The sequence below is a fragment of the Nomia melanderi genome, chromosome 6, assembly GCF_051020985.1.
Source record: "Nomia melanderi isolate GNS246 chromosome 6, iyNomMela1, whole genome shotgun sequence".
NCBI lineage: Eukaryota > Metazoa > Arthropoda > Insecta > Hymenoptera > Halictidae > Nomia > Nomia melanderi.
Genome location: NC_135004.1, coordinates 11,930,254 through 11,954,425, shown reverse-complemented (window position 1 = coordinate 11,954,425; position 24,172 = coordinate 11,930,254). Strand labels below are relative to the sequence as shown.

At 35.5% G+C, this 24,172-nt stretch overlaps 1 protein-coding gene across 2 annotated transcripts in view; it reads left to right on the top strand.

The window, feature by feature from the left end:
- Positions 1–23,475, top strand: part of LOC116427967 (uncharacterized) — a 34,254-nt gene extending 10,779 nt beyond the window's left edge. Inside the window, exons 2-4 of one of the 2 annotated variants that reach the window (XM_031978951.2) lie at positions 9,728–9,924; positions 17,921–19,797; positions 19,885–23,475. In XM_031978951.2, coding sequence (XP_031834811.1) covers positions 9,728–9,924; positions 17,921–19,797; positions 19,885–19,948 — 2,138 coding nt within the window. In that variant the 3' untranslated portion in view covers positions 19,949–23,475. Of the gene's footprint in view, positions 1–9,727; positions 9,925–17,920 lie in introns of both variants that reach the window. The other variant, XM_076368285.1, reaches the window with a different exon arrangement.
- The last annotated feature ends 697 nt before the right edge of the window (positions 23,476–24,172 follow it).

Sequence of the window (24,172 nt, the reverse complement as noted above, 5' to 3'; positions counted from 1 at the left end):
GAGGACGCGCAGTTTATTACTCAACGCGAGCAAATTGCTCGTATCCGCGTAATTTCTCGCGCGGTAACAAAGGAGAAGGAGAGCCGGCCACCGGGGTTTCCTTTTTCCTCGCCGGCTGGAACAAAGATTTTTCCAACGGGGAAAACGCATCGAGATCGATCTAACGCGGTATGGAAACGATGTAGCAATCTTCCGCGGGCTCCGAAGTTCTCACAATTACGGCACTTAACTTACATCTTTGGGCATGTTCGCAGCTTCACACAAAATGGCCGCCGCGCCACGCCGGGCGAAGTGAAAGCGGGATGAAGTTTTAAGTATTATATTAACGTCTCTTACTTTAATTTGTCGTCATTACGCTTTCGGATGAAAAGTGTGAGGCCTTAACGATGATTTTATGGCCGTAATTGTTTTACGAGGTTTTCGCAACTGAACAGAATTGTTACATTTGTCGGGTCGGTAGAAACGGTTCGCCGCCGATTTCGTTTAACCTGTTGACTGTGGAATTTAGTTCGAAAAGTCTCTCGTTTTGCGCGCGATGAAATCAAAAAATGATGCGTGTACTCGCCGAACGCAGGATGAATGCAGCTCGGATATATTTTAATGATGAACGAAAGCAAAACGAAGAAGAATTGCATGTTTAGCTGGAAAAATGGAGGACTCATCGTTGAAAGAATTAGTATCATTTTGAGCTTTAAGATGGCGTGTATAATCGTCAAACGTTTCAATCAAGTTGATCGTTCTTTTTGTTTGATTCACGAGTTGTGAATTGAATTGATTAGTTTTTACTTAACTTTTATTAAGTAACAATCTTCAAACGATTGTGTGACCATTTAGACCTCATTAACTCTTTGTCTTACAATATCGTGTCAGAAACTTTCCTTGTTTGGTCAGAAACAATTATAAATAACCATGTCAATTTAGATTCAATCGCAGTATAACAATAATAACGATGTAATGGTTTTAATTACGCGCTACAATATGAATTACGAAACAATTGATTTATATAATTGTTTACCTACAATAATTATAATGATTATTGTATACGTAACCTTCTTATAACACGGTAGATAGGTTCCTAGAAAATGCTGTTATTTATAATATATTTAGTTATTTAATAGTTTATTAAATTTTAGTTATTTAATTCCATGCTGTTAGAGGGCTACCTGTATATTACTATAATATGAATTTCATTATGAATCTATATAATATAAAATATATTATAATAATTACGATAATTATTCTACGTCACTTTTATCAAAGGCAGTATCTGCCTTTTGACAGAATTTCTCCAAACGAAATTTCTAAGTTTAATTATTCTTTTGCAGTCTACTTAATGATGTATCCTTGTTGGTAAATGGTTTTAACTATTCTCAGCGAGCGACCATGTTAATTCGTGAAACAAGTGGATGTTAGAGCAGCGAACCATTGACTGCGACATAGTTTTTACTTTCATATTCGTATTCTAATTGTTTTTATTCCGCGTTTCATTCTCCGTGTAAAACCTACAATTAAATATCTCCGGTAAATAGCGTGACAGTAAAAGTTCCATTTGTAAAATTATAAGCGCACACATACCTTGTGGTTTCATGTGTAGAGAAAGTTGATCGTTAAAGCTGATACATTTCCCGTCGAGTAGGGACGCATGGGCTTTTATTATTTTACCAAGGAAGAATAATTAAACTTTTACTTTTTTACTTTTGAGCGGCTCACTTGTAGATCTGTTTTGATAATGACGTTCGCTTTTACTTCTTTGCGTTGGAGCGTTGTAAAATGGAGAACAATTTGTTAACGTCTTCCTATTTACTGATTGGTGATAATGAAATGGAAAATGAAGGATTCTTGATTGTATTTGATCAGTAGAATCGTAAAGACACGTCTATTGTGAAAGTGTTTGAATCAGAAATAATTAGATTATTGAATTAGAAATATAGGAGAAATATTGTTTTCATATAGCAGTCATTTTATTTTCCAGAACGAACATTAGGCGTATTGATAAATAGTCTTAACCACTTGCCCTATGATTTCTATCTGAACCGTGATCGATCTAAGTACTTTGTTATTAATAATTCATTCGAAATAAGAAAAAATTCGAAGCACATTCTATATCAACGTTTCTTTTAAAGTATAATCATCGATAACAGAGGAAGAATATTTAATTCGAATTCAAACGAATTGAATAATATTTATGTTTGTCAAAGAATTAATGGATTTTTGTTACATAAGAAAATCAGATATCCGAATTATTGTTTAGACAATTGAAATTCAGATAAATTGAACGTAATTTAACACCGTGCGAAAATGACCGATGAGGCTTTCATGTATCTTAATAACACGTTAATTATTATTGAATTATGGACGCTTATGCAATTCATTTTCAAGTATAATTTTCCGAGAACCCGGAAAAACGAAAGAAACATGCATCAACAATGAAGGAATTTATTAAGTACCCATCCTTAGTCATAATTCAATTATTTTTTAGATTCTTCTATAAATCTCTAAATCTAAAATTTTTAAAAATATGATATATAGAATGAAAGAACAACAACAATAATAATAATAAAGAAAATAAAATATGATGTATAATCTTATTAAATACAATAATACATATTTTAGTACAATTAAATTGTTTCCAAAATATAGCCTCTTTACAACAAACTATTCGCTGCACGAACTTGTCTGACCTTTGCTCCACATGACAGCGGTTTCCATCTCAGTGGAAACTGTTTTCCGAGGAAGACCGGTTTAGAGGCGCGACTACTGAAAGATTATTATCATTACATTTGTCTGCGAGGAAAGTGAAGTGCAACGGCACGGGAGAAATTTCCGGTAGGTTTACTTTCACGATTGTTTGACACTGATCGACGAAAGTAAGGTCATTTATTTTTACATAATCGTTTCAAGTTTAACTACTGGCTTATCTTCGCGGATGAACGGACGATTGTAAATACACTATTACCTTGAAGTATTCCCATCGATTCATTCCTACAATCTTTAGTCGGTCGTTAAATGCAACAACCATCGAAGGAAACACGCGTCACAATGAAATAACTATTAGTTAATTACAATTAACGGATCATTTATCGCGAAACCGGCGCGAATCGATTTTTGTCTCGCGCCAAGATATTTAAAAGTTCGCGTATCAATCGGTTCGAAAACATTGTGCTAATAATATACACTCGAGTTCACCGTTCATATTTCGCGTGCATTAATATATAAATAAATGCATTATGTAATGTGACTTTTATGTGAATTGATTATATCTACATTACTTTTTCTTATCATAAACGGTCTTGTTACATTTTCATGATGAACGATTACGCAATTGCCATTTATTGGCAAATTTTCAAACGACCGACGCGTGCGGTTAGTTTAAAATATAAATCGTAAATCGTCTATGATTAAGAAGTCCGCATTAAATTATACGTCAATTATCGGTTTCCCCTTCGTTCTCTTCATTTTCCCCTCTAAAAATCGACTTACTCTACTTTCGTAATAGACGATCTAATTACAGAATTATACATTGTGTTCTTCTCGAGTGATCATTGAAAGTTTTTTTACGTGAATTATGGTATATTCGTGCCACTAATTGGAGAACAACAAGAAATTAATGTGACCGAATTGCTGAAGTTATGATTGTACATACTACATTAAATTTGGACTACGCTTCGTGTGTACAATAGTTTTCTATTATATAAATAATGTTTCAATCTATCATATAAATATATAAATGATATAAAATATATTGCCCTCTCATAATTTCAAAAACAAAAGGAACACACAAAATTGTCACAAAATTGTTGGTACTTTAGTTTCAACGACCACTAATTTACAATTTTTGAATTCTATGTCTCGTGTTCATCCAGATGACAACCATATCATTTGAAAATAAACAGAAACTTTTGTTAATTATTAGTTTTGTGAAGTATTAGAAGTGTATGTTACAAACATACACTTTCTTCACGTCTTGTCATTCTCACCATGCATTGTCAGAAGCCAGTGACATCAAGTAAACAAAAATAATAATTTCTGCCCTAACTGTTATTAGAAATAACGATTACAGTCATCATACTTAAAAAACAAAATAAATACATCAACTATTCCAAATTACTTATTATAAACTGTTAAATGTAACATTAAGTACTTCCTAGAAGTACTGCATATTTTCATTATTTCCTATAAATAATTAAAAGAAAAATGTGTTTCCAAGATCAAAATATTGAACAAAAATGTGTGTCAATGGGATATTATCAATTTTTACCGAACGAATAAAGAGAACATCCATTTTTCACGGTTACATGGAAGAGGGACAGAAAATATTTCCCGACCGAATTTTCGATCAAGGTCAATGGTAAATCCAATGGATTGTTTAATAATTTCATTTCATTCAGCCCCCAACCGAAGCGCACGGAGTAGCGTCTGTTATAGCACGAGAACCGACTTCCTTGTTAGCCACATTAAATCAGAGTAAAACAACATCAAAGAATATGGAGCCGGTAGGAAAGTCTTCCGGGTTTGGCCGGTGGATAAGTGTGATGGATATCCGCGAATACCCACTTATTCAACGGATGTAGACATGTGGTGCGTAGCCAGCTGCCGGAGAGAGGCGTATTTCACCTGAAATGAGAATTGCAAATAATAACAAACGATTACCTTAATACGTCGTTGATCGGCAGTTTTACGCAGAAGCTATCCCGTGTCACCGGTTATTAATGTTCTGCACTCGAAAGTTATTCACTGGAAATATTATGGAAATCTATCGATAAATTAAGCAACAGAGCTATTTTATTTGAATATTTCACATAGCAATACTAAGTTTAATATAAAGTAAATATCCAACTTCATAGTTTTGCTGTATGAAATCAAATGAGAGTCATCTCTCGAGCGCAAAGGGTTAAATATGAAAGTGAAATAATTGAAATAAATTTCAATGTACTTCGTTTATAAATAATAAATTGAAATAAATCTTTGGACATACAGGTAGACCCTTTATGTAACAAATTATTTATTATCATAATTACTAAATAATAATTATAAATATTATTCTTAAATAAATATTATTAACGATTTAAGAGATTATTAAAAGGTTATTAGATAAAAATGATTTATAATTACTCCTTGACAGTTTGGTATTGGCTTCTAGCAGATCATTATAGATACAAGAAATGGCAATTGGATGGGCACGTTCTTACATCTGCTAAAAAGGTTAACTTCATCGAAATAAATTGAGTATCTATGGCCAAAACTGAGCATTTTGTTACCGCTGTTCAGTGAAACGAATAATGGAGTTAACGGTTTGTTACCATGCAAAAAGATACTTCATTGATGTTCATTCTTCTTACAATGTTTGTTATTCATAATGACCATATTATCTTCATAATAACTATGACTTGTTAACATCCTTTTTCGTACCTTATGTTTAAAATTTTATATACATAGAATAAGAACCATCGACGAGAATAATATACAATTAAATTATCCAACATTTATTATCAATTATTTACCTTTTTCTAAGAAAATATCAGACATTATTGCTACCATTTTTACTAAATTAAAGTATCAAATAAAAGTTTCCAAAATTTTCCTTTGTTACTCTAAAGTAATCACTGCAGCATCGCAATGGCGAAGTTTTGTGATTTTGTAAGAACAAAAATAGGAAGTTCCCTTATTATTTTTTGTAGAATATAAGAAACTTAATTCTCTGTTACTTTAAAACTATCACTGCAACATCACAACGGTGAAGTTATGTGATATTGGAAGAACAAAAATAGAAAGTTCTCTTATTCTTTTTTGTAGAATATAAGAAACTTAATTCTCTGTTACTTTAAAACGAAGTTTTGTGATTTAAAAACAAAGACATAAAGTTTTCTTATCCTTCTTCTGTGAAATAGAAGAAATTTGTGTATCTGTTACTCTAAAATAATCACTGCAGCATCACAACGGTGAGGCTATGCTATTTTGTAAGAGCAAAGACATAAAGTTCTCTTATCCTCCTTTTGTGAAACAAAAAAGATTTGTTTCTTTGTTACTTCAAAACAATCGCAACGGTATCGCGTCGCTCGTATGCAAAGAGCCTTACACAAGAACGGTGTAACAACAACGCAAGTATGTATGTACGTCGATGTCGAATGTTTCTTATTGGTTCGATTGTCCGGGCACTCCGATTTGACTTACTATCGACGGAAGGTTTCATTGAATAGCGCACCTCGAAAGCAAACCTTGTGGGAAAAGTTTCTCAAGAGCGCGTAACTTTCTCTGCGTTAGGCTGCTTTCCCAACTCCTTTCCGCCTTCGGACTGCACACTCTCAGTCAAGCAGAACGACATAAAAGTCACCTGCGAATTCGTCCTTCCGCAATTTCGTAGCGTCGAATTACAAATCAGAGTAATTCCTTTAATACCCGTGTTCCGACCGCCCCAAGGAATTGCCGTTACTACTTGCCTGCGCCTGGAAAGATTTCGTTCTGATAAAAGATAAGAATAACGAACGAAATTATCTTCAATTATTATCTAATTTATAATTTGCAGAAACTGAATTTTCTCTGGATCACGGATATTAAATTAAATTTTCTTCGAACGAAAGAGATTGAAGTAAGATTTTTTCAAAAGAGATCCAATTAGATTTTCTTTACATTGAAGAGATTGTATTAAGATCTAAATTAAAGAAATTGAATTAAAATTTCTTTGAATTAAAGAGGTTCGATTAAACTTTCTGTGCAGTAAAGGAATTCGATTAAACTTTTTATTAATTAAAAGTTAACGTTAGGTTTATGTAACCTGTTAATCCGACGGTTATTGAATTTTATGAATATTATTTGGTGAAAGTGTGCGTCAACTTCGATTGTTGCAATTGTACAAACAAGTATCTTAATTCCCTGTTTTTCAACGTCTGATGTCGAAAATCTAGGAACGATTACATATCTGCTTTTCTAGGAACATTAGAATCATGTGCACAGTAAACTTCCTAGTGTTAAGAGAAACGAAGTTTATTGTGCTATTGGAATTTGTTGCAACATCTTAATCTAGTTTAGATAATCAAAGGTTCTTTTACATGTATAGGGACTTGTGAAAGTACAGATTGTTCTCAGATGTTTATAGGTTCGATGTTGCCACATCGAAAAATGGAATTGAGAAAAACGAATTTTCAATTCTCATATATCTACAAGTTTATTAAAATTTCGAATATTGCTGGAATTTACTAAGATCATATTTTTAAAACTTTAAACATTAAGAAACGTAGAAAAAATCGGCTCTTATCACTTTAAAAACTGTTTACATGTGTTTATATACTTATACAGTTATAAACATACATTATTTTATTTTCGAGAATCCATAGAATTATTAAATATCATTTATATTTAACGAACAAATAATTTTTAAACTTGAAAATTTTATTTTATACTGAAAACCGAGTTTCTAAAAAATTATTAGAATTAATTTCCAATATTCATTTTGTCTGATATTTTATATAGATAGTTTCAACTAATGTCTTACGCAAGTTTTATGACTATATTATTTAAATCTCTCGTCAGTGAAATTTTCGAAGATCCAAGTCACCCAATGTTAATACAGAAAGGATAAATCACGGATTTAGGGCATTGTTCTAAATTGTGCAACGCCTGCTCAGCTCGTGACTTCGTTTTCTCACGCAGACCGTGCAGAACGTTGCACAAAGAACCCTTGTTCATGGAATGAATTATATGGTGTTGCTTTTCCGTTGCTCGAGGGTGCGTTAACACTAGAACAACCGTGCCCGTCAAAGTGACAGGTTTCAGTCTTCTTATTTCGCAATTATCGGTATTTTAAAAGTATCCAATATCCGAAATGATTTTTAAAATAAATTTCACTCAGCACTAGGTCTACAGGTATTTATTGCACAATTTATTCTATTGGTCTTAGAAAAATTGATGTTAATTCATTTAGATTTTGGAAATTAGATGTTTAAAGATACACAATTAAAATACACGTTATTGCATCGATTAAAATTGAAAATAATGTTCGTAAACATTCACCAAATGATATTTGTAACCATTTACTAAATAATATTTATAAATATCTATTAATGTTTGCAAATATGAATTTTCATGCACATTTATGGTTATATAAAAATATATTTTTACAACGACTATAGTCGAAGCAGAAAAATATATTTGATTGAAGGTCTTAGAAACTATTAGATATAAATAAACTATTTCAAACAATTTAAGGAAGCGTGAAGAAATAAAAAAAAGACACAATGCTGCATCTATATAATAAAGAAATGCAACATTAACACTATTTCTACCGAAGGTGTCGAAAGACACCGTTTGAAATTTTAACTTAAAATTCTTTTCTCAGTTCAATCATCATCCCTCAATTGAAGTTTGGACATTTATTATGATTAATTTTATAATCGTTATTGGAAAAGTCGGAAAGTCAATTCAGAATGTGCGACTAAACTTTGAAAATCATTTTGAATTAAAAATTCGAAAGGTGTCTGTTGACACCTTCGCTGGAAATAGTGTTAAAACCGTGGGTTTACCATCTTTCTCCTGTTACACATTCGTAATAACATTACGTGAAAGTATGACAGACTGGTGGTGGCTTAAGTTTCTTAATACTTCATTACACAAAGGCAATATATTTGTTGGAAACGTGAATGGTTCGGAAATTCCATAAAAACAATGCAATCCGGCGATTAAAGGAGTATTTAAAGAGTGACAATCGATACACGGTGATAGAACATTTAACAGCGGCGCCGTCGCAAGAAAAGCAACGAAAAAAAGCCGATTTATTAGTTGTAAGAGTTTAAACACCGATATTGCGTCACAATCTAGAAAAATTGTTAGTGGCCTAACTATAAGAAGTATATTACATTTTGCCGGTGCGTATGACAAAACGGCCAGAAAAAGACTATTCATTAATGGCTGACGTAGAGAGAAACGACCGAGATATGCGAAAGTAAATTTACAGAAACCAATTGACTTTTGGAAAAATTTCCAGACAGAGAGCAATATATTTCTTATGGTTTGACCGCTGACATTCGTTCTAAATTGTGACGCAATGTCGGTAAATAAGCACTTAGAGCTTATGAATAGGTTTTCCGTCGCTGCATTTATTAACACTTTGTTGTCTCGCAATTTGACGCAGAAACTATTCCACGTCATCGGTTATTATTCTGTAATTAAATATCGAAGTGAGACAGTCTAAAGAAACTTCAATATACTTTATTTACACGTAATGGATTTAAATGAAACTTTAGACATATGTTTTAGAGAACTTTCAATGTTTTGCTTTTGCAATATTCTATATTGCCCTGCGTTTTAAAAATTAAAATAGGAAATGCAAGTGCAAACACGAGCTTTTGAAAAACAACTTATGATTAGTCAACAATGTGTTCGTCAATACTTTGTTCTGTTTTACAATTTAAGTCATATGAATTCGGAAACAGGACAGGTCTATTTTTTGGCATTGTATGAGTTATTGAAAATTAAATTAAAAAAAAGATTAAATAAAGTCAACTCGGTACTGTATCTTTTAGTGTTAACGATGTCGGCGCTGAACATTCTATTGTCACACCGATCATCAGTGCTTGTGTACTAATATTAAACAATAATACTAAATACTAATACTAAATACTACGTACTTGTGGTTATCAGACGAATCACGAGGTACTTTTAAGCAGTAAACTATATTTTTCCATCGTATATTCTCGTGTGATATTAATTGAAACTTGTTGTGTCTGTTGACAAGGTCTTTTAGCAATTTCCCTCGGCGAGAAGACGGTTTCTCCCGCCGCTGAAACGGCGGAATCGTCTCCCAGCAATGCGGACGACATTGTCATGCTGGAAATCGACGTAAAGGAGCCTGTGAAGAGATCACCGATACAAGCCAGTACCGATTACGGATCTAATCAGTATAGTCTTCAGAGCGCTGACGCTGCACAACAGGTAACAAGTAGTTCACCAACATCATCTTACATTCCACGGCGATATTTTGTAAAATAAATTATATACAAAGAATCAAAGAATCATTATTATTAGACTGTGGATTTTTGTGAATTTACAAAGAATGTCAAAGTTCAAAGTTGCGCAAAATGCGCACAGCGAGTAGAAATGTAAAAAATATTCAAAATGTAATGCTGTTTACAATGTTTGCTTGAAAAAAACTAATTATATACAAAGTATATGTAAAAATTAGTGTATGAAAAGAATCGTAATATTTTCATTCTACAAGGAATAATGTACACTTGACTTTGAAATGACCTTGACCTCTTCACCAAGAATAACTTCACCTATATGTTCTAATATCGCGTCGGACTTCTATTTTCTGATATTAAACTTCTAACGGTTTAAATTAATGTTCACAAACGACAAATTTAAATTAGCTTAAACTGTTTTAAGGAATAATATGTCAATAAGTCGAATGACGAAAGGAAGTATTTCTTTAAATGAACTTTATTTCCCTCGATATAATCTATTAAATGATCATCCATTTATAACAATTAAATAAAGTTTAAATATTTAAATATTTTATGCTGGCTCGCACAAAATTTGTCTACTTTAAGTTGATCTCGTATAGCACAACGAATACTTGGATACTCTATCGGTTCGCCCAAGCTCGTATGGTAGAGAATATTATATTCATAGTGGGATCCTTGATTAAAGATCAATGCCGGGGACAATCCATTGCAAGGCAAGACTACTATCTTTATCTTCCTACGATATCAAACTACCGTTGTTTACATTCTTCTATCGTAACCGAGCAATGCCCCTGCAATGTTAATGAACTTGCGATTGTCTGCAACTACGAAGATAACCAGTTGTCAACCTTTGTTTCTGCACTTGACATTCTTCCAGCGACGTGATCGATTAACTCAGTGAAGGAAACCTGACCAGACAGTCTAGAAAAAGATTTTTAACCTTTCCCCTACTTGATAAAAGCGTAAATAAAAAGTTAGCAAATGGAAGATCTCGAAAGTTTTTTTTTTTAGTAATGATATCCGTGATATGTTTCAGATAACATTTGAGCACATTTCATTGGAATTGGTAGATTTGAATATAGTAATAAATATTTATGCAGCCAAATTTTTTCTATACATTGTGCACTAAGAATGTATAGAATGCAATTAACGTTAAATATTTGTACAGACAGAGGGTTAAATGAATTATAATAAGTTCAGTGTAATTGTATTTTGTATTATTCTTTTATAGAATGTGATTTGTATATCAAAATGGGGAACAATGATTGAAAGTTGATAATGTACGTGAAATTCGTGGAAATTAGTTCGCAATCGTTCGAGAAAAGAAAGTTAGCGAGCACTGTGGAAAAATCGTATTGCTAAGCAAGATTCGATTATCGCACAGAATTTGTTACTTATTTATGAAAAAGTGAAAATGTCTCAAATGGGAACGTTGGGACGAAGATCTACCATCATCTTCAATTACAATAGTCTATTAAATCCAACAAATCTACCAAATGAAATGTTAAACAAAGATAAATTAAAGGGAGTCTTGAATTCTTAAATATGCCATATTTCATAACCTTAAATAACAAGAAACCATTAACTTAAATAACGAGAATAATAAGTAACGATAAAAAATAGTATGACTAAGCAAGATTCATTATCGTACTAAATTTGTCACTTATTAACGAAAACAAAGGAAGGACAAACATTGAAATACTAATTAATTATACAATATGAAAATCAATATACAGTCAAACGGAAGAAAGAAAACGCAGAATTCTAAGTAAAACTTTAAAACCGGTCATTTAATCGTACGTTTAATATTAAAATTCCCACATGATTTTAAATACTTTCGTGAACGTCTACTAATTAACACGTCGAATGCCGTAGGGGTCACCGGTGACCCCTAATCAAATTGAATTACTATAGTTCACTCAATGAAACGACGATTATTTGGTTACGTTTCTATATTACAAATAATGTTACCTAATTTCATGACATTCGGCTAGAAGAACGTGCAATAATAATAATGCTATTCAATCGAATGATTCAATATCATGTTTTTCCCCATTTTGTGTACTTTGCTTTATAAAATCGTGCGGGGTTTAACGTGTTAAGATGTAAAGTTGATTCCAGTCTACACATTGGACTGAAATAAATGTGGGAAATGAAAAGCGGCAAGATATTTATGAGTGAACGTAACGGATTGACGGAATATATATTCCTTCAAGGATAACATAACAAATGGCCAATAATGCCCGCCATGTCTGCCTTTCTTGTCCCAAGACAATAAGTGTTCCTAGAAACAGGCAACATCATTGCTCTCGGTCAACCGTGACTATTGGCCGCCTATCACTGGCTAACGTAGTGACTAACTTCGTAAAGGTATAGCCATGAGCAGTGCGGATTTTTCCTCGCCATTAGAACGGAGGGTCCGCCTTCATTATCTAGATATTTCGTTGCGACAACTGCAATTGGTTCAATACCGTTCGTTTCTATGCCCACGATTGCCATTGTCACTTTATATCTCAAACAGACGAAAAATTCTCTCGTTACTGGCTGAACCATTCCCACAGAGCTGAACTGTACCTGACAATAACTTTCTTTTCATTCGCGATACTTCTGTTGGTGTATTCGCAAAGGACAACGTGTTATTAGAGAATAAATCGTGAATTCGTGAGAGTACGTTTCAGTTGTCTGTTTACCGATACTTAGCCTAACTGTGGAATTTAGTTTGAAAAATCTCTCGTTCTGCGCACAATAAAAACAAAATTGAAGTGTGTACTCGTTAAACGTAGGACGAATGCGTCTAGTATATTTTTATGAAAAACGAAAGCAAGAGAAAGGACTACACGATTATCTGAAAAAATAAATAATTCATTGTTGAAAGAATTATTAGTATATTCGTCAAACGCAGTTGACTGGTTAACACTAAAACTACCGAGCATTTATTAGGGTTGATACGTAATACTTATAAAGATTGTAACAATACTCTTTTTTACTATTTCTTCAGATATTCCTTGGAGAACTTCGGTGAAACTAGTTATTTTTTAAGTTATTTCGTGTATTGAATACTTTTCAAATATTAATAACTGCGAAATAATGAAACTAATTAAACCCCGCCATTTAACCCTTTGTAAAATAATTTTTCTGTTATTTCTCGAATTTGCAATGTAATTTCAATTTTCTAATACACTTTGATTATATGAGAAAGTACCTGTCATTATATTGTGGCTAAAAATCAATTCAAACTGTGAAAATATGTTCATCATGTGTCATTATAATATTTCGAATCTCCTATTTATTAAAGTAAATATAAAAGTAGACAATTAGAATACATATTCTGGTAAATGTATCAATCAAAATCGACTCGAACGTTTGCCAAATAATATTGAAAAAATTCATTGATTGTCTTTGAGATATTACAATCACGAAATTCTAGTTTATCGTTCGTTGGCAGTGCTCGCTACTTTCACACTTTCCATCGGTAGTCCTCTGAAACCGTAAATGATTAAACAAAGATTTATGATCGAACAACGTAACAAGTCGTCCCGATTGTTTCAGGTTTTTATCTCCGCTTGCAAAATTGAATTATTCCTTATATAAGAAGCGCGAATGTAAATCAGATTTATGGAATCTGTTTTGAAGCGTAATTTCGTATTTACATTGGAACGTGACGTTTAATGAGCGAATCGATATTCATTTCTCTCCATCGGAGAAAAAAAGGGGAAAGAACGCCGCAGTTTTCAGAGTATAAAACGGAATCACGGTTTTTCCTCATTCTTCCACAATAATCTGGGTTGAAATACTTGAGTTATTTGAAAGTGAGAGGAACTGAATTCCAGAGCCACGGAATTCACGAAATCGTAAATCCTCTTTCTACAACGGGCTCGAGTATAACAAATTTACCGTGCACACGCCGGCTGAATATTCTCGAATGTCGCGGTAACGCGGGCATAAAAGTAATTATACCGAAATAATTAAGTTGCAGAACTGAGTGCATAGGTTTCAACGATATTTATAACGTTTCGTTCGGAGCACGATCGTAAATATCCTGCATTTTCATACATTAGAAAGGGAACTTGTCGAAAACGCTGGAACTTTAACACTGGAACTATTGGATGGGTCAAAATGACCCATTCATGATTTCTTTTTCCAATTGTTGAGAAGATATCGGATGCTCCTCTGAGAAATTGCTTGAGAAATTGACAAAAACTACATTGCAAATCAATTGAAGTCTCAATAGTTGCACTATTTAGTTTCTACAGAGAAATTTCAGAAAGACAATTTGACTGCTCGATAGTTGTCTTAATAGTGTTAATGTTAAATTTTCATGTTTTCCTTGCTAAGATAACGAGAATTTACTAGGTTGCCTAAAGAGTCTCATTAAATTTTTAAATGAAGAATAATCCTTAAGTCCTTAAAAAGATTGTGACAGATTCCTATATTTCAAAATCAAATATTAAACTCACTTAAAACATAATTACAAAATAAGAAAACTAAAACACCAGTACTACTTCTAGTGTCAAAGTTCATTGAACTATGCGTCAGGTATTTTATCCAGAATCTCTTTGCCTTTCGATTTACATATTTACAATACTTTCTCGTATTATAATCTAAACTGTACATCGACCAATAAAATGGCATAACCTTTCGGGCAACCTAATCAAATCGAATGCAATAAACGAAAGAACTTTTCCATGTGGCGCTCGAATAACGGATCCGTCCAGCTATTCCCGAGGAGGGTATAAAAAGACAGATTTAAAATAGAAGAATGAATCATTGATCTATCGTTGCTTTGGTTTCGAGCCGGGTTCTTGTGTTCCTCTACACCTACACTCGATCCTGATTGTTTAGCCGTGCTAAACGCGATCATGCTTTCTTGCATAACTTTTACCTTCTAATCGGTTCGACCTGACAAAACCGGTAATACCACACCCAATGATCGAGAGTATATCCGTCTGCAAGTCTCGCGGGCCCTAGATACGTTCTCCATATGGTTCACGGCCTTGTGTACCGTTACCGTGACGAGTTGCTTTGAATGAATCCATCTTTACGACCATTTGTGGGTCATCGACTCATCCGCGATCCTCGCAAGTTCATTCATAGAACGATCGTCGACTCTCGCGCAACGTTCGTTGAAAGTCACTCGAAATAACGGACAAATCCAACGCGATCGATATTCTGCGGATAACGAATGACAGATATACAAAGTTGAAGTTTTTTTCTTATTTAAATGAATTGACACTTTCACGTCGAGATATGTTTTTCTGTGCGTTCAATCACCGATCGTATTACATAATGAACAATGTTCGCAATGATGTTGAAGTGCATTCTTTTGTTACCTGTTTAGTTTTCAGGCTTCAGTTGATAATTGTGGGTGAATGTTGATAATTTTATTTGATAATAACGTTAATATGTTAGTTTATTTTCATATTGTAGAGTGGCTGTATACTGGTGGAATATTCCAGCGAATTAGCTATAGTATAAATTAATCTCAATTTCGTTAACGTGAGATGAACAAATCATCCACTTCGATGAAATTAGTTCTTCGCAAAAGTTCAATTATTCAATTACTTTTGAAAAGTACTGTGCCTTCCTATTGTAGATTTTTCATTGTAGTCAGAATAATTTAAATCTACTTAATCAATTATAATTAGAATTTTTATTTATCTGTAACAATTCATTAAATCGTGCTAAAATTATGTGGATGAGAATATATTCTTTGGAATAATCTCCAGTTTGTTCCTAATAGTATTTCCTGCACCCTCTTGTATTTCACAGATAATTCTGCAACAGTCTAAACGTACCGGTACTACATAATAACATATTTCTACCATAATCAGTCAAATAATTGGTTATAAAATAGAGGCAAACAAGATACACGATAAATTTTTCTTAGTGGAGGCATAAATCAAAGGAAACACAAAAACTGAAAAGCCGATTAATTGGGCAATATAGGAATCGATATAAGGTTAAATGGTCGAAAGAAAATGCAAAAGTTCTAATCATATTTTAATGCCGGTCATTTGACCGGTCGCGGCACGTTTATCGATAATGTTGCTAATATATACATATATATGTGTCAGTCTGGTATGCCCCACTCTTATCATAATTAGCGGCAGTCGAAGTCTTCGTTGATCTTTAATTGCCCGGGGCTCGGTTCATTTGTATAACATTAGATTAGAATTTGCCGAACACGCTCAATGGAATACCTCGACGAAGTATAATCGACAGATATAATTAACTGTCGGAAATTTATCGTAGTGAATTCGTGGTACAGCAAAAACGTATAACTTAATAATGCGTAACGCGTTACTTCCATTCGGTTTGGATGTTAAACGAGGCTTTAACCGCGCGAAGAAATATGCGGTCGATTCCAGTTTCTTGCCCAAACGGAACACGCAACGGGAAGAATTGATTTCCCTTTCGTTTCTGCTTTTTCTAAATTAATCTCATTAGCGTAAGGAAACAATCGTTTTGCGAAAACGTTTGCGATCCAGACGTTGGTGAAAGTAAAACCCGAGAAGACGTTAGCAGTTTTAAATTACAATGTTACGCTCGAGTCGGTTTTCTCGTTGCGTTTCGACGCAATCGGGGGTCCTTTAGATCATAATTAACGGAGATTTTGCGACACTTATATATCCCATGAATTTTTTAATGCTTTTTGTTTATTAGCCCCTTTGCATTTTGATTCCTTTCTGAACCGTAACACATCTAACTACTTTGTTATTAATAATTCATTCGAAACAAGAGAAAATTCTTATTCCATATCAACGTCTGCAAGCTATAACTATTAATAAAGGAGAAATAACATGTTTGTATTCAAGCAAATTGAATAGGATTTGTTTCCAAAATATCTCGTTTCAAATTAATCGCGAGCGGGTTAATACGAAATAATAAAGCTTCCTTATTCTTAGCTCATTTTTAAAATTTAACTCATTATTCAGGTTTGAATTCGAAATTCTCTAAGAGATCTTCGCCTGATGTTGACAAATTTTATCGTGTTACGGGACGTTTCGACGGTTAGAGAAAGTTCGGAAATTTCTGGGGGAATATTTATTGTATCTGTTTGGCAGCGGCTATCTTTACTGGGAAAACCAATGTTTCGTGCTCTGCACGTATGTAGATCACCGCGAGTTGTACTTTGACGTAGTTATTACGTAATCAGATAAGCTCATTCGGTTTTCCTGTCATTTTATTATCGTTTCAATCATTTTAACCTTTCGAGTAGTCGCCAATTTTCTAGTCGTACGTTCTCAACGTGACCTATGACGATCGTTCTGTATTTCGTAGAAAATCTGATTCCCTTCGACGAAGAAGTGATCGTAGCTGAATTTAAATTTAAGATTATCTTTTATCGTAGCTTTTCGTAGGTAATTAATTACAAAGAATTCAAATTAAACGCGGAATAAAAGGAATAATAATAAAGACACTTCAGAAAACAGAAGTCAATTTTATTCGCATAAGTGGATTAAACCTTTGCACTCGAGGGGCGCCTTACAGTCGCCATCTGATTCGACGCAGCAAACTTATAAAATTTTCAATTCAATATTAAACCTTGTGTAATATATCAACACATAAAACATCGAAGTAAAATAGTTCTGTCTCTTAATTTATAGAAGATAATCAATCGTGTTAGTTGCGAAAAATATCGTTAATATTTAGTCAGAAAATAATGAATATTATTAATGAAAAATATTACCGACTGCAAAAGGTTAATATAATAATTTGCCGCGTAAAAGGAGACTCGACTGAAAAAGGACCGCGTAAATAAAGAAACGATCGTAATCCCAATTAACGCACGAAACCGTCTAAACCTTCGTTCAAGTTTCAGTTCCGTTTCGCTACGCCCAATGCCCGCAATAAACACACAAACCCCGCAGATCGATGGAAAAAAGAGACGATCGAACGAAACCCTACCCCGACCGCCTTCGAAGCAGCGATTCCCATTGAAATAACAATGTATATATTTCTAGCTGTCACCGGAGTACTTGTCCGTCTTACAATACGCGCAGGAGCAACCGCAGCCTGCGCCGCCGCAGCCGCAGCGCAGACCGCAGCCGGCTTACGCGAGGCAGCAACAAGCGTTGCAGCAAGCTTACTACAATTTCCGCAAGCCGACGGTAGTGCCGCCCAGGCCCCGTCCCCAGCTTCACCCTCAAGCGCTGGCCCAAGCGGAGGTGGCCGCGGAAATCCAAGCTCAGGTCGACGCGCAGAACCGCGCCGAGGCGATACGCACCGCTCGCTTAGGCTCCAGCGCATCAGCCTCGAACACGTACCAAGTGCCGGCCTACGGTCAGCCGAAACTAGGAACATTCGAGCAAGAACTGCTGCAGCTGGTGTCCGCGAATCAGGCGCAAGAATTCAAGCTGCTCCCGACCCAACCGAAAGGCAGCACGTCTGCCTACTCCCAGCAGCTGGTTAGCTACCCTTCGCAGTACGCGAAGCCGACAGCGGCCCCTCAATTGCCAGAGCAATACCACATCGAGACATCCCCTCCACGGTACCACCAGCCCCAACCAGCAGTAGCCTACCAATCAGTGGAGGAGCCTCTTCCGTACCAAGCGCAACCGGCGAAAGCGTACGGTCCGTCGCCTCAATACGACTACGCGGCGGACGAAGCGCACCTGAAAGCCCTGGAACAGGCCCAAGCGCAGGCGCAAGCTCAAGCTCAGGCTCAGGCATTAGCATTCCACAAGGCGGCGCAAGCGGAATACACGCAGCACAGGCAGAACGCCCTGGAGCACATCAGGCAGACCATTGAAACGGACAAGCAGCGTACCGCGCTGGAGCAGATCCAGCAAGGCACGCAGATCAGCGACGCCGGTCGCAATTACCTGCAGGAGCAGCTGCAACCGAAGAGCGCCGATGCCGCTTACAGAGCTAAGGTCAAGGCTCAGACAACCGCAGAGGTAGCGGAAGCCAGGAAACTGCAACAGGCCGAGGAGTTCAAGGCTCACGCGGACGCTATCCGGAAGCTAGAGGCACAGCAGAGGGCTCACTTGAAGATCCAGGAGGAGGTGCGCAACTACGCGTTGAACTTCGAGCAGAATCAGATGAAGGCTCAAGAGCTGGCGCAGGCACAGGCGGAGGCGCTGTACAAAGCTCAGCTTCAGGAGCGCAACGAGGTCAACAAGCAGATCATCGCTATTTCAAAGGACCAGGTGGAAGGCAAGAAAGTTGACCCCAATTCGCCCGTCTACCACTACACCCTGCAACCCAGCAGCACGCCTCTGCCCCTGTTGAACAGCTACTTCACGAACGATGAACTGCAGAAGTACCAAGCGTCTGGATCCTCCTATGTACCCAGATCCGTACCTAAACCCGACGGCCCCGTCGAAACTGTGCAGGCGCAACCCGCGATCACGCAGCCCCGTCAGCCGCACAAGCTGAAGCTCCCTCTGTCCCCGCAATCTGTGTACATCTCCGAGTCAGGCTTGCTGAAGAAATCGCCCGTCAAGTCGATAACCATCGAGGAAGTCGAGGACGCGAACAGCCGTCAGGTTTACCAAGCCGTCACGCCCAAGCCGCGCACGCTGTCCGAGGAGGATCTGTCCGCTCTGATCAACGCCGGCTACACCGTGACGCCCGTCCCGCAGACCGCGAAATCCGATCAGATATTCGCGGTCGAGAACACGTCCGCCGCCTACTACACGAAGAAACAGAAACCTCCCCCGCGACCCGAATACGTCTCCTACGAGGAAGTGATCCAACGGCCGCGCAAACTGCTCAGAAAAACTAGGCCGATCCTCAAGCAGAACGACGGCGAAGTCGACGCCAGCGAGAAAGTCGCCTACCTGCTGCCGTTGGAGGCCGCTTTCGGCACGAGACAGCCGCCGCTCAAACACGAAGAGTAAGCCGGGCACTATGATGCTACGCTCGCCCCGCATCGCAGCAAGTATTAATAGACGCAACGTTTTCTAACTGAATTATTACGCAGCCGCGCGGAAGTGTTCGGAAGACGATGTCGCTTGTCATTGGACTGGACGAGGATTCGAGAGTAGTCTTGGTTCTAGGATGTTTTGGGGGAGGATCGAGGACACTGTACGGGAATCTTAGTAGAATCGAGTAACGTGTGGTTAGGTTGGGCAAGGTTTATTAACTCTTTGCACTCGAGAGGTGACAAACAGTCGTCACTTCGTTTGAAATTACAAAGTTTGATGTATGATATTGAAGTTCATTTAACGTAATCCATGAAACGTTAGAATAGAATACCTTGATTTCTGTATCATTTATGTTAATGTCAGTTATAAAACCTGCCATTGATATTTCATTGGAAAATGAAGTTGATTGTTTAGTATTCTAAATGAAACTTTCTATTGCTATGTGAAATATTTAAAGAAAATAGCTTTGTCGTTTAATTTATCTGTGAATGATCGTTAAATTAGTTTCAAACAATGTCATTTATACATGGTCGGAAAATGTTGAATATTTTGAAAAACTCTCGAGTGCAAAGGGTTAACTCTTTCGCTGCGAGGTTTGGACGTATCTGAATCGATGTTTTCTGCTAAATTTGAATTTAGAAATATATATTTGTTACAATACAATAAAATTTAGAAGAAATATGTCGTTTGCATGACATACAGTGTTAATTTACAGTTAACATTGTCAATGTGTTAATACAGAATGTGTCGTATAAAATACTGGAAATATCAGCATTCAGTTTTTTATGGACCTGTGACACATTTAGGAAATCTTGTGGTCTATTATCGCAGTGGAAGGGTTAGGTTGAAAGTTTTGTTGCCTTGGGAGTGTTTCAACGGTAACCGTAGGTTGTGCGCATTAAAGAATTCACGATTCGAAGTTGATGACTGCTTTGTTGCTGTTAGTAGCCTGAGGTAATTGTCCACTGAGTAGAGTGACTTTGATGTGGCAGTCGAGTTTCGAGACTGCCATAGTTTATTAATGTCCAGGTACAAGACACAGATACCTTTTTTTTCGTAACTCTTTTTCTTCATTCGTTTCTCCACCTTATCTTATAAATGCTCTATGGTATTTGAGTGTGGACTTCATGGTTGACGTGGCAAATGTACGTGGCGGGTTACATAATGACCATTCTTTGACATCGTTTCCTAGTTGCGTTAGATCGTTATCCTAATGGAAGTAATAATTTGCTGGTAAACGTAACTTTGATCTTTGAAATTTTCCTGTAGAACTCTTGAACATTTAACTTTATCTTCGATCCCATCGATCAGCACAATTAACCCCTTCTCCTATAACATCGAGTCAGACTCGCGATGAAAATTTTCAACTGAATTCAGCAAATCTGAACGTCATTTATTTAGTTTGTATATAAATGAAATGTTACTTGTGTATTATCAAGCTTTAATCTTGAGAGTAAACACAGACATTAACTAAACATCGAGTTCTTCTCTTTTTCTACTGAATTCTTAACGATAAAGTAGATTGATCGAGCACAGTTGCGAAAGAAGTCATAAGACAAGGGGTTAATTATTATTTTTAATGGCTTTTTAAATAATCGTTCTTGCAGGCACTATTATTTTAAGCTAATTCAGTTCTAACTCGATTTTGTATCATTCGAGTTCCCCGAATACGTTCTGTATCCAGTGCACGAAATATTTCCGAAATTTAAAAGATCGCAACGATCCTCGTCCATTTCAATTATGAATATATTGACGTTCGATTACTTTCATGTGTATGTGTAGGTCTCGCATTTTGGTTTGTCATACGTGTTTTTCGATTACGTGTTTTATCTATTGCAGAGGTGTGCGAATTTTTAAGTCGAAGATTGTATTTTAACGATTCGCCTGTTCTCCGACGGAACACCAAGAAATTGCCGAACGTTATTTATAAACGATTTATGACAAAATTGATAAATCTCTGAGCCTAATTATTTTTTCTCGATTCATAATTTCGATGTTTGTTTCAGTTACAGAAAGGATAAATGAGAAATAATCGGATCGCGGATTTGACGGATTACCGTGAAATAAACAATTGAATGAACTTTCGTTCTTATATTATTCATAATTAAATAGGACTTTTGATAAAGGAAATTTTATGTATCATTTCTTAAACAATCGTAGTTTAGAAATGTTATTTTCTCTAACTTCCCTCGTAGTTCGAATTTAATAATTTGCAATATCTCTGTAGTTTCAACCATCCGTTGTTCTTAGAATATTAACCTGTTTACTGGTGATAAGGAATTCACGTTCCTTGTATTCTTGATCATGAATTTCGATGAATTTTATTATTCCAAATTTATCCATGTAAAGATTCTTCCATATCGTTTCATCCTACCCTTTATAAAATACACTGAAAATATGATTCATTTCGTTTCATTTTACCCCTTCTAAAATATACAAATACGCCTGAACTCCCAATAAAATTTATTCATAATTCAATCGAGCACATACATTCACACCTTATATTCGTAAAATACATTTGCATCTACCTGTGTAGCGGTGAAGAATAAAAATAGCATTAATTAAAGGGTTCAATTGCATCCACGGTATAAATTAAAACATTAAAACCATTATAAATTGTATTGTACTGTTTATTGCAAGAAATTCTTTTCTATTCCTCCATTCGATTAACACTAAACGATCGTTCTCAAAATTCGATTTCAAATTCTGTGTCTCCTTTCGTTCGTCTAACTTTATATCAATTTCTATATCACCGATTAATCAGATTTTCAATGTTCGTAGTTTCTTTACGTCTTTTTTCACTAAGAAAAATTGATCGCTTGATTTGATTACTTTCATTTTATACTCAGTCATTTCAATGATACGTTTAGTGTTAACGACGAAGAGTTCACAAACGCAGTCACTCGTCGGACAGGTTAATTTCGCGATATGTTTTGTACTTGAAACGAACACAAAAAGATTTCGCGTCTCGTTTCGCAGGTTATGTAATCACCGATGATTATATTGTCAGTTGCCAATTAATATATCATTATTCCGTTTCCATCGATTTAATGAATTCGATATATCTCCCGCGCATTCGGACGGGAATGAAACGTATTCGTTAATAAAGTGTTTGCATGTTCCGTTGTGCAGTATAACAACTATTAATTTTAGCGTAGCAATGATTTTACTCTTCCTAGTTTCAATGCGGACGAGTCCTTCCGTATCCTTCAACCTATATTTCTCGTTGAACGTTCAATGTTGCGTACTCCTTCGAGCTACGATTGAGTCAAGCATATTGATTGACATGGAAAAATACGTGAAAAATTCCGCACGAAAGTTTCGAACCGGTTGTTTCGTGCTCGTAAAGCCAGCAGGAAGACGACTCGAAGCATGGAAACGACGACGAACTTCGTCGCTTTTAATAATTCCTTGGTTATTGCACGGTGTCAATCAAGATGAGTGATCGAATTGAGGCGCCGCTCCACGGAGCGTGAATGTAGATCGTGGAACTACCAATTTTCTAGCGTGAATAAGTACACCAGTACACACTTTACGCAATATTATTTGTAGATGGTATGTGCGACGGTGCTAAGTCGAGTAATTATTAATTTATACCTACTATTTGTATATACTAGATTTTTACTTAATAAAACAGTTCAAAAGTCCCGCTTCGTGATATCCTATATACTTTATTTCCATCAAATACCCGATGTGCGTCGACGAATTTTCGTGTTTAATAAATATTTGGAAATTATTTTCAAGTGTTATGTTATTTACATCGTTTAGAAATTAATCAAAATTTTTCTCCGTGCCGAATTTCGAAGGGGTGAGACCGCCCCTTGGAGAAAATGCAAATTTTCCTGTCTGGTGGATCATCTTGAGAACGGTAAGAGATAGTGGAGAAAAGATTAAACGAAATATACATAAAATTGTAAAATAAAATTTTCAAAACTTTGAACTTTTTAAATAGTTTTATTGATAGGACTGTGAAGTGAAATTTATATTGAAATTTCATAATATTCATGTAATATTGATTAATTAATGGAATTATGTTTGAGTTAGTCTAATTTTGTAACATAATAGATATAATTGAATTGTGTAACATTTTGAATTTTAAAGATTCGTGAATTTTAATTGTAACAGGTATCGCATTTTTTAAATTTAAAAGCGAATTTAAATAATAAATTAATAGTTCACACATGAACTAATTTACTCTCTCTAATTTACCTCTAATTTACAAATAAAAACTTGGTAGTCTTCTTAAAAGAGGAGTGTAGTAATAATTTCGTTTAAAATGGAGTTCGAACCAATTAAAAATCACAAATTTATCATCCTAGAGGCACATTTCAGAAAAATATGAAG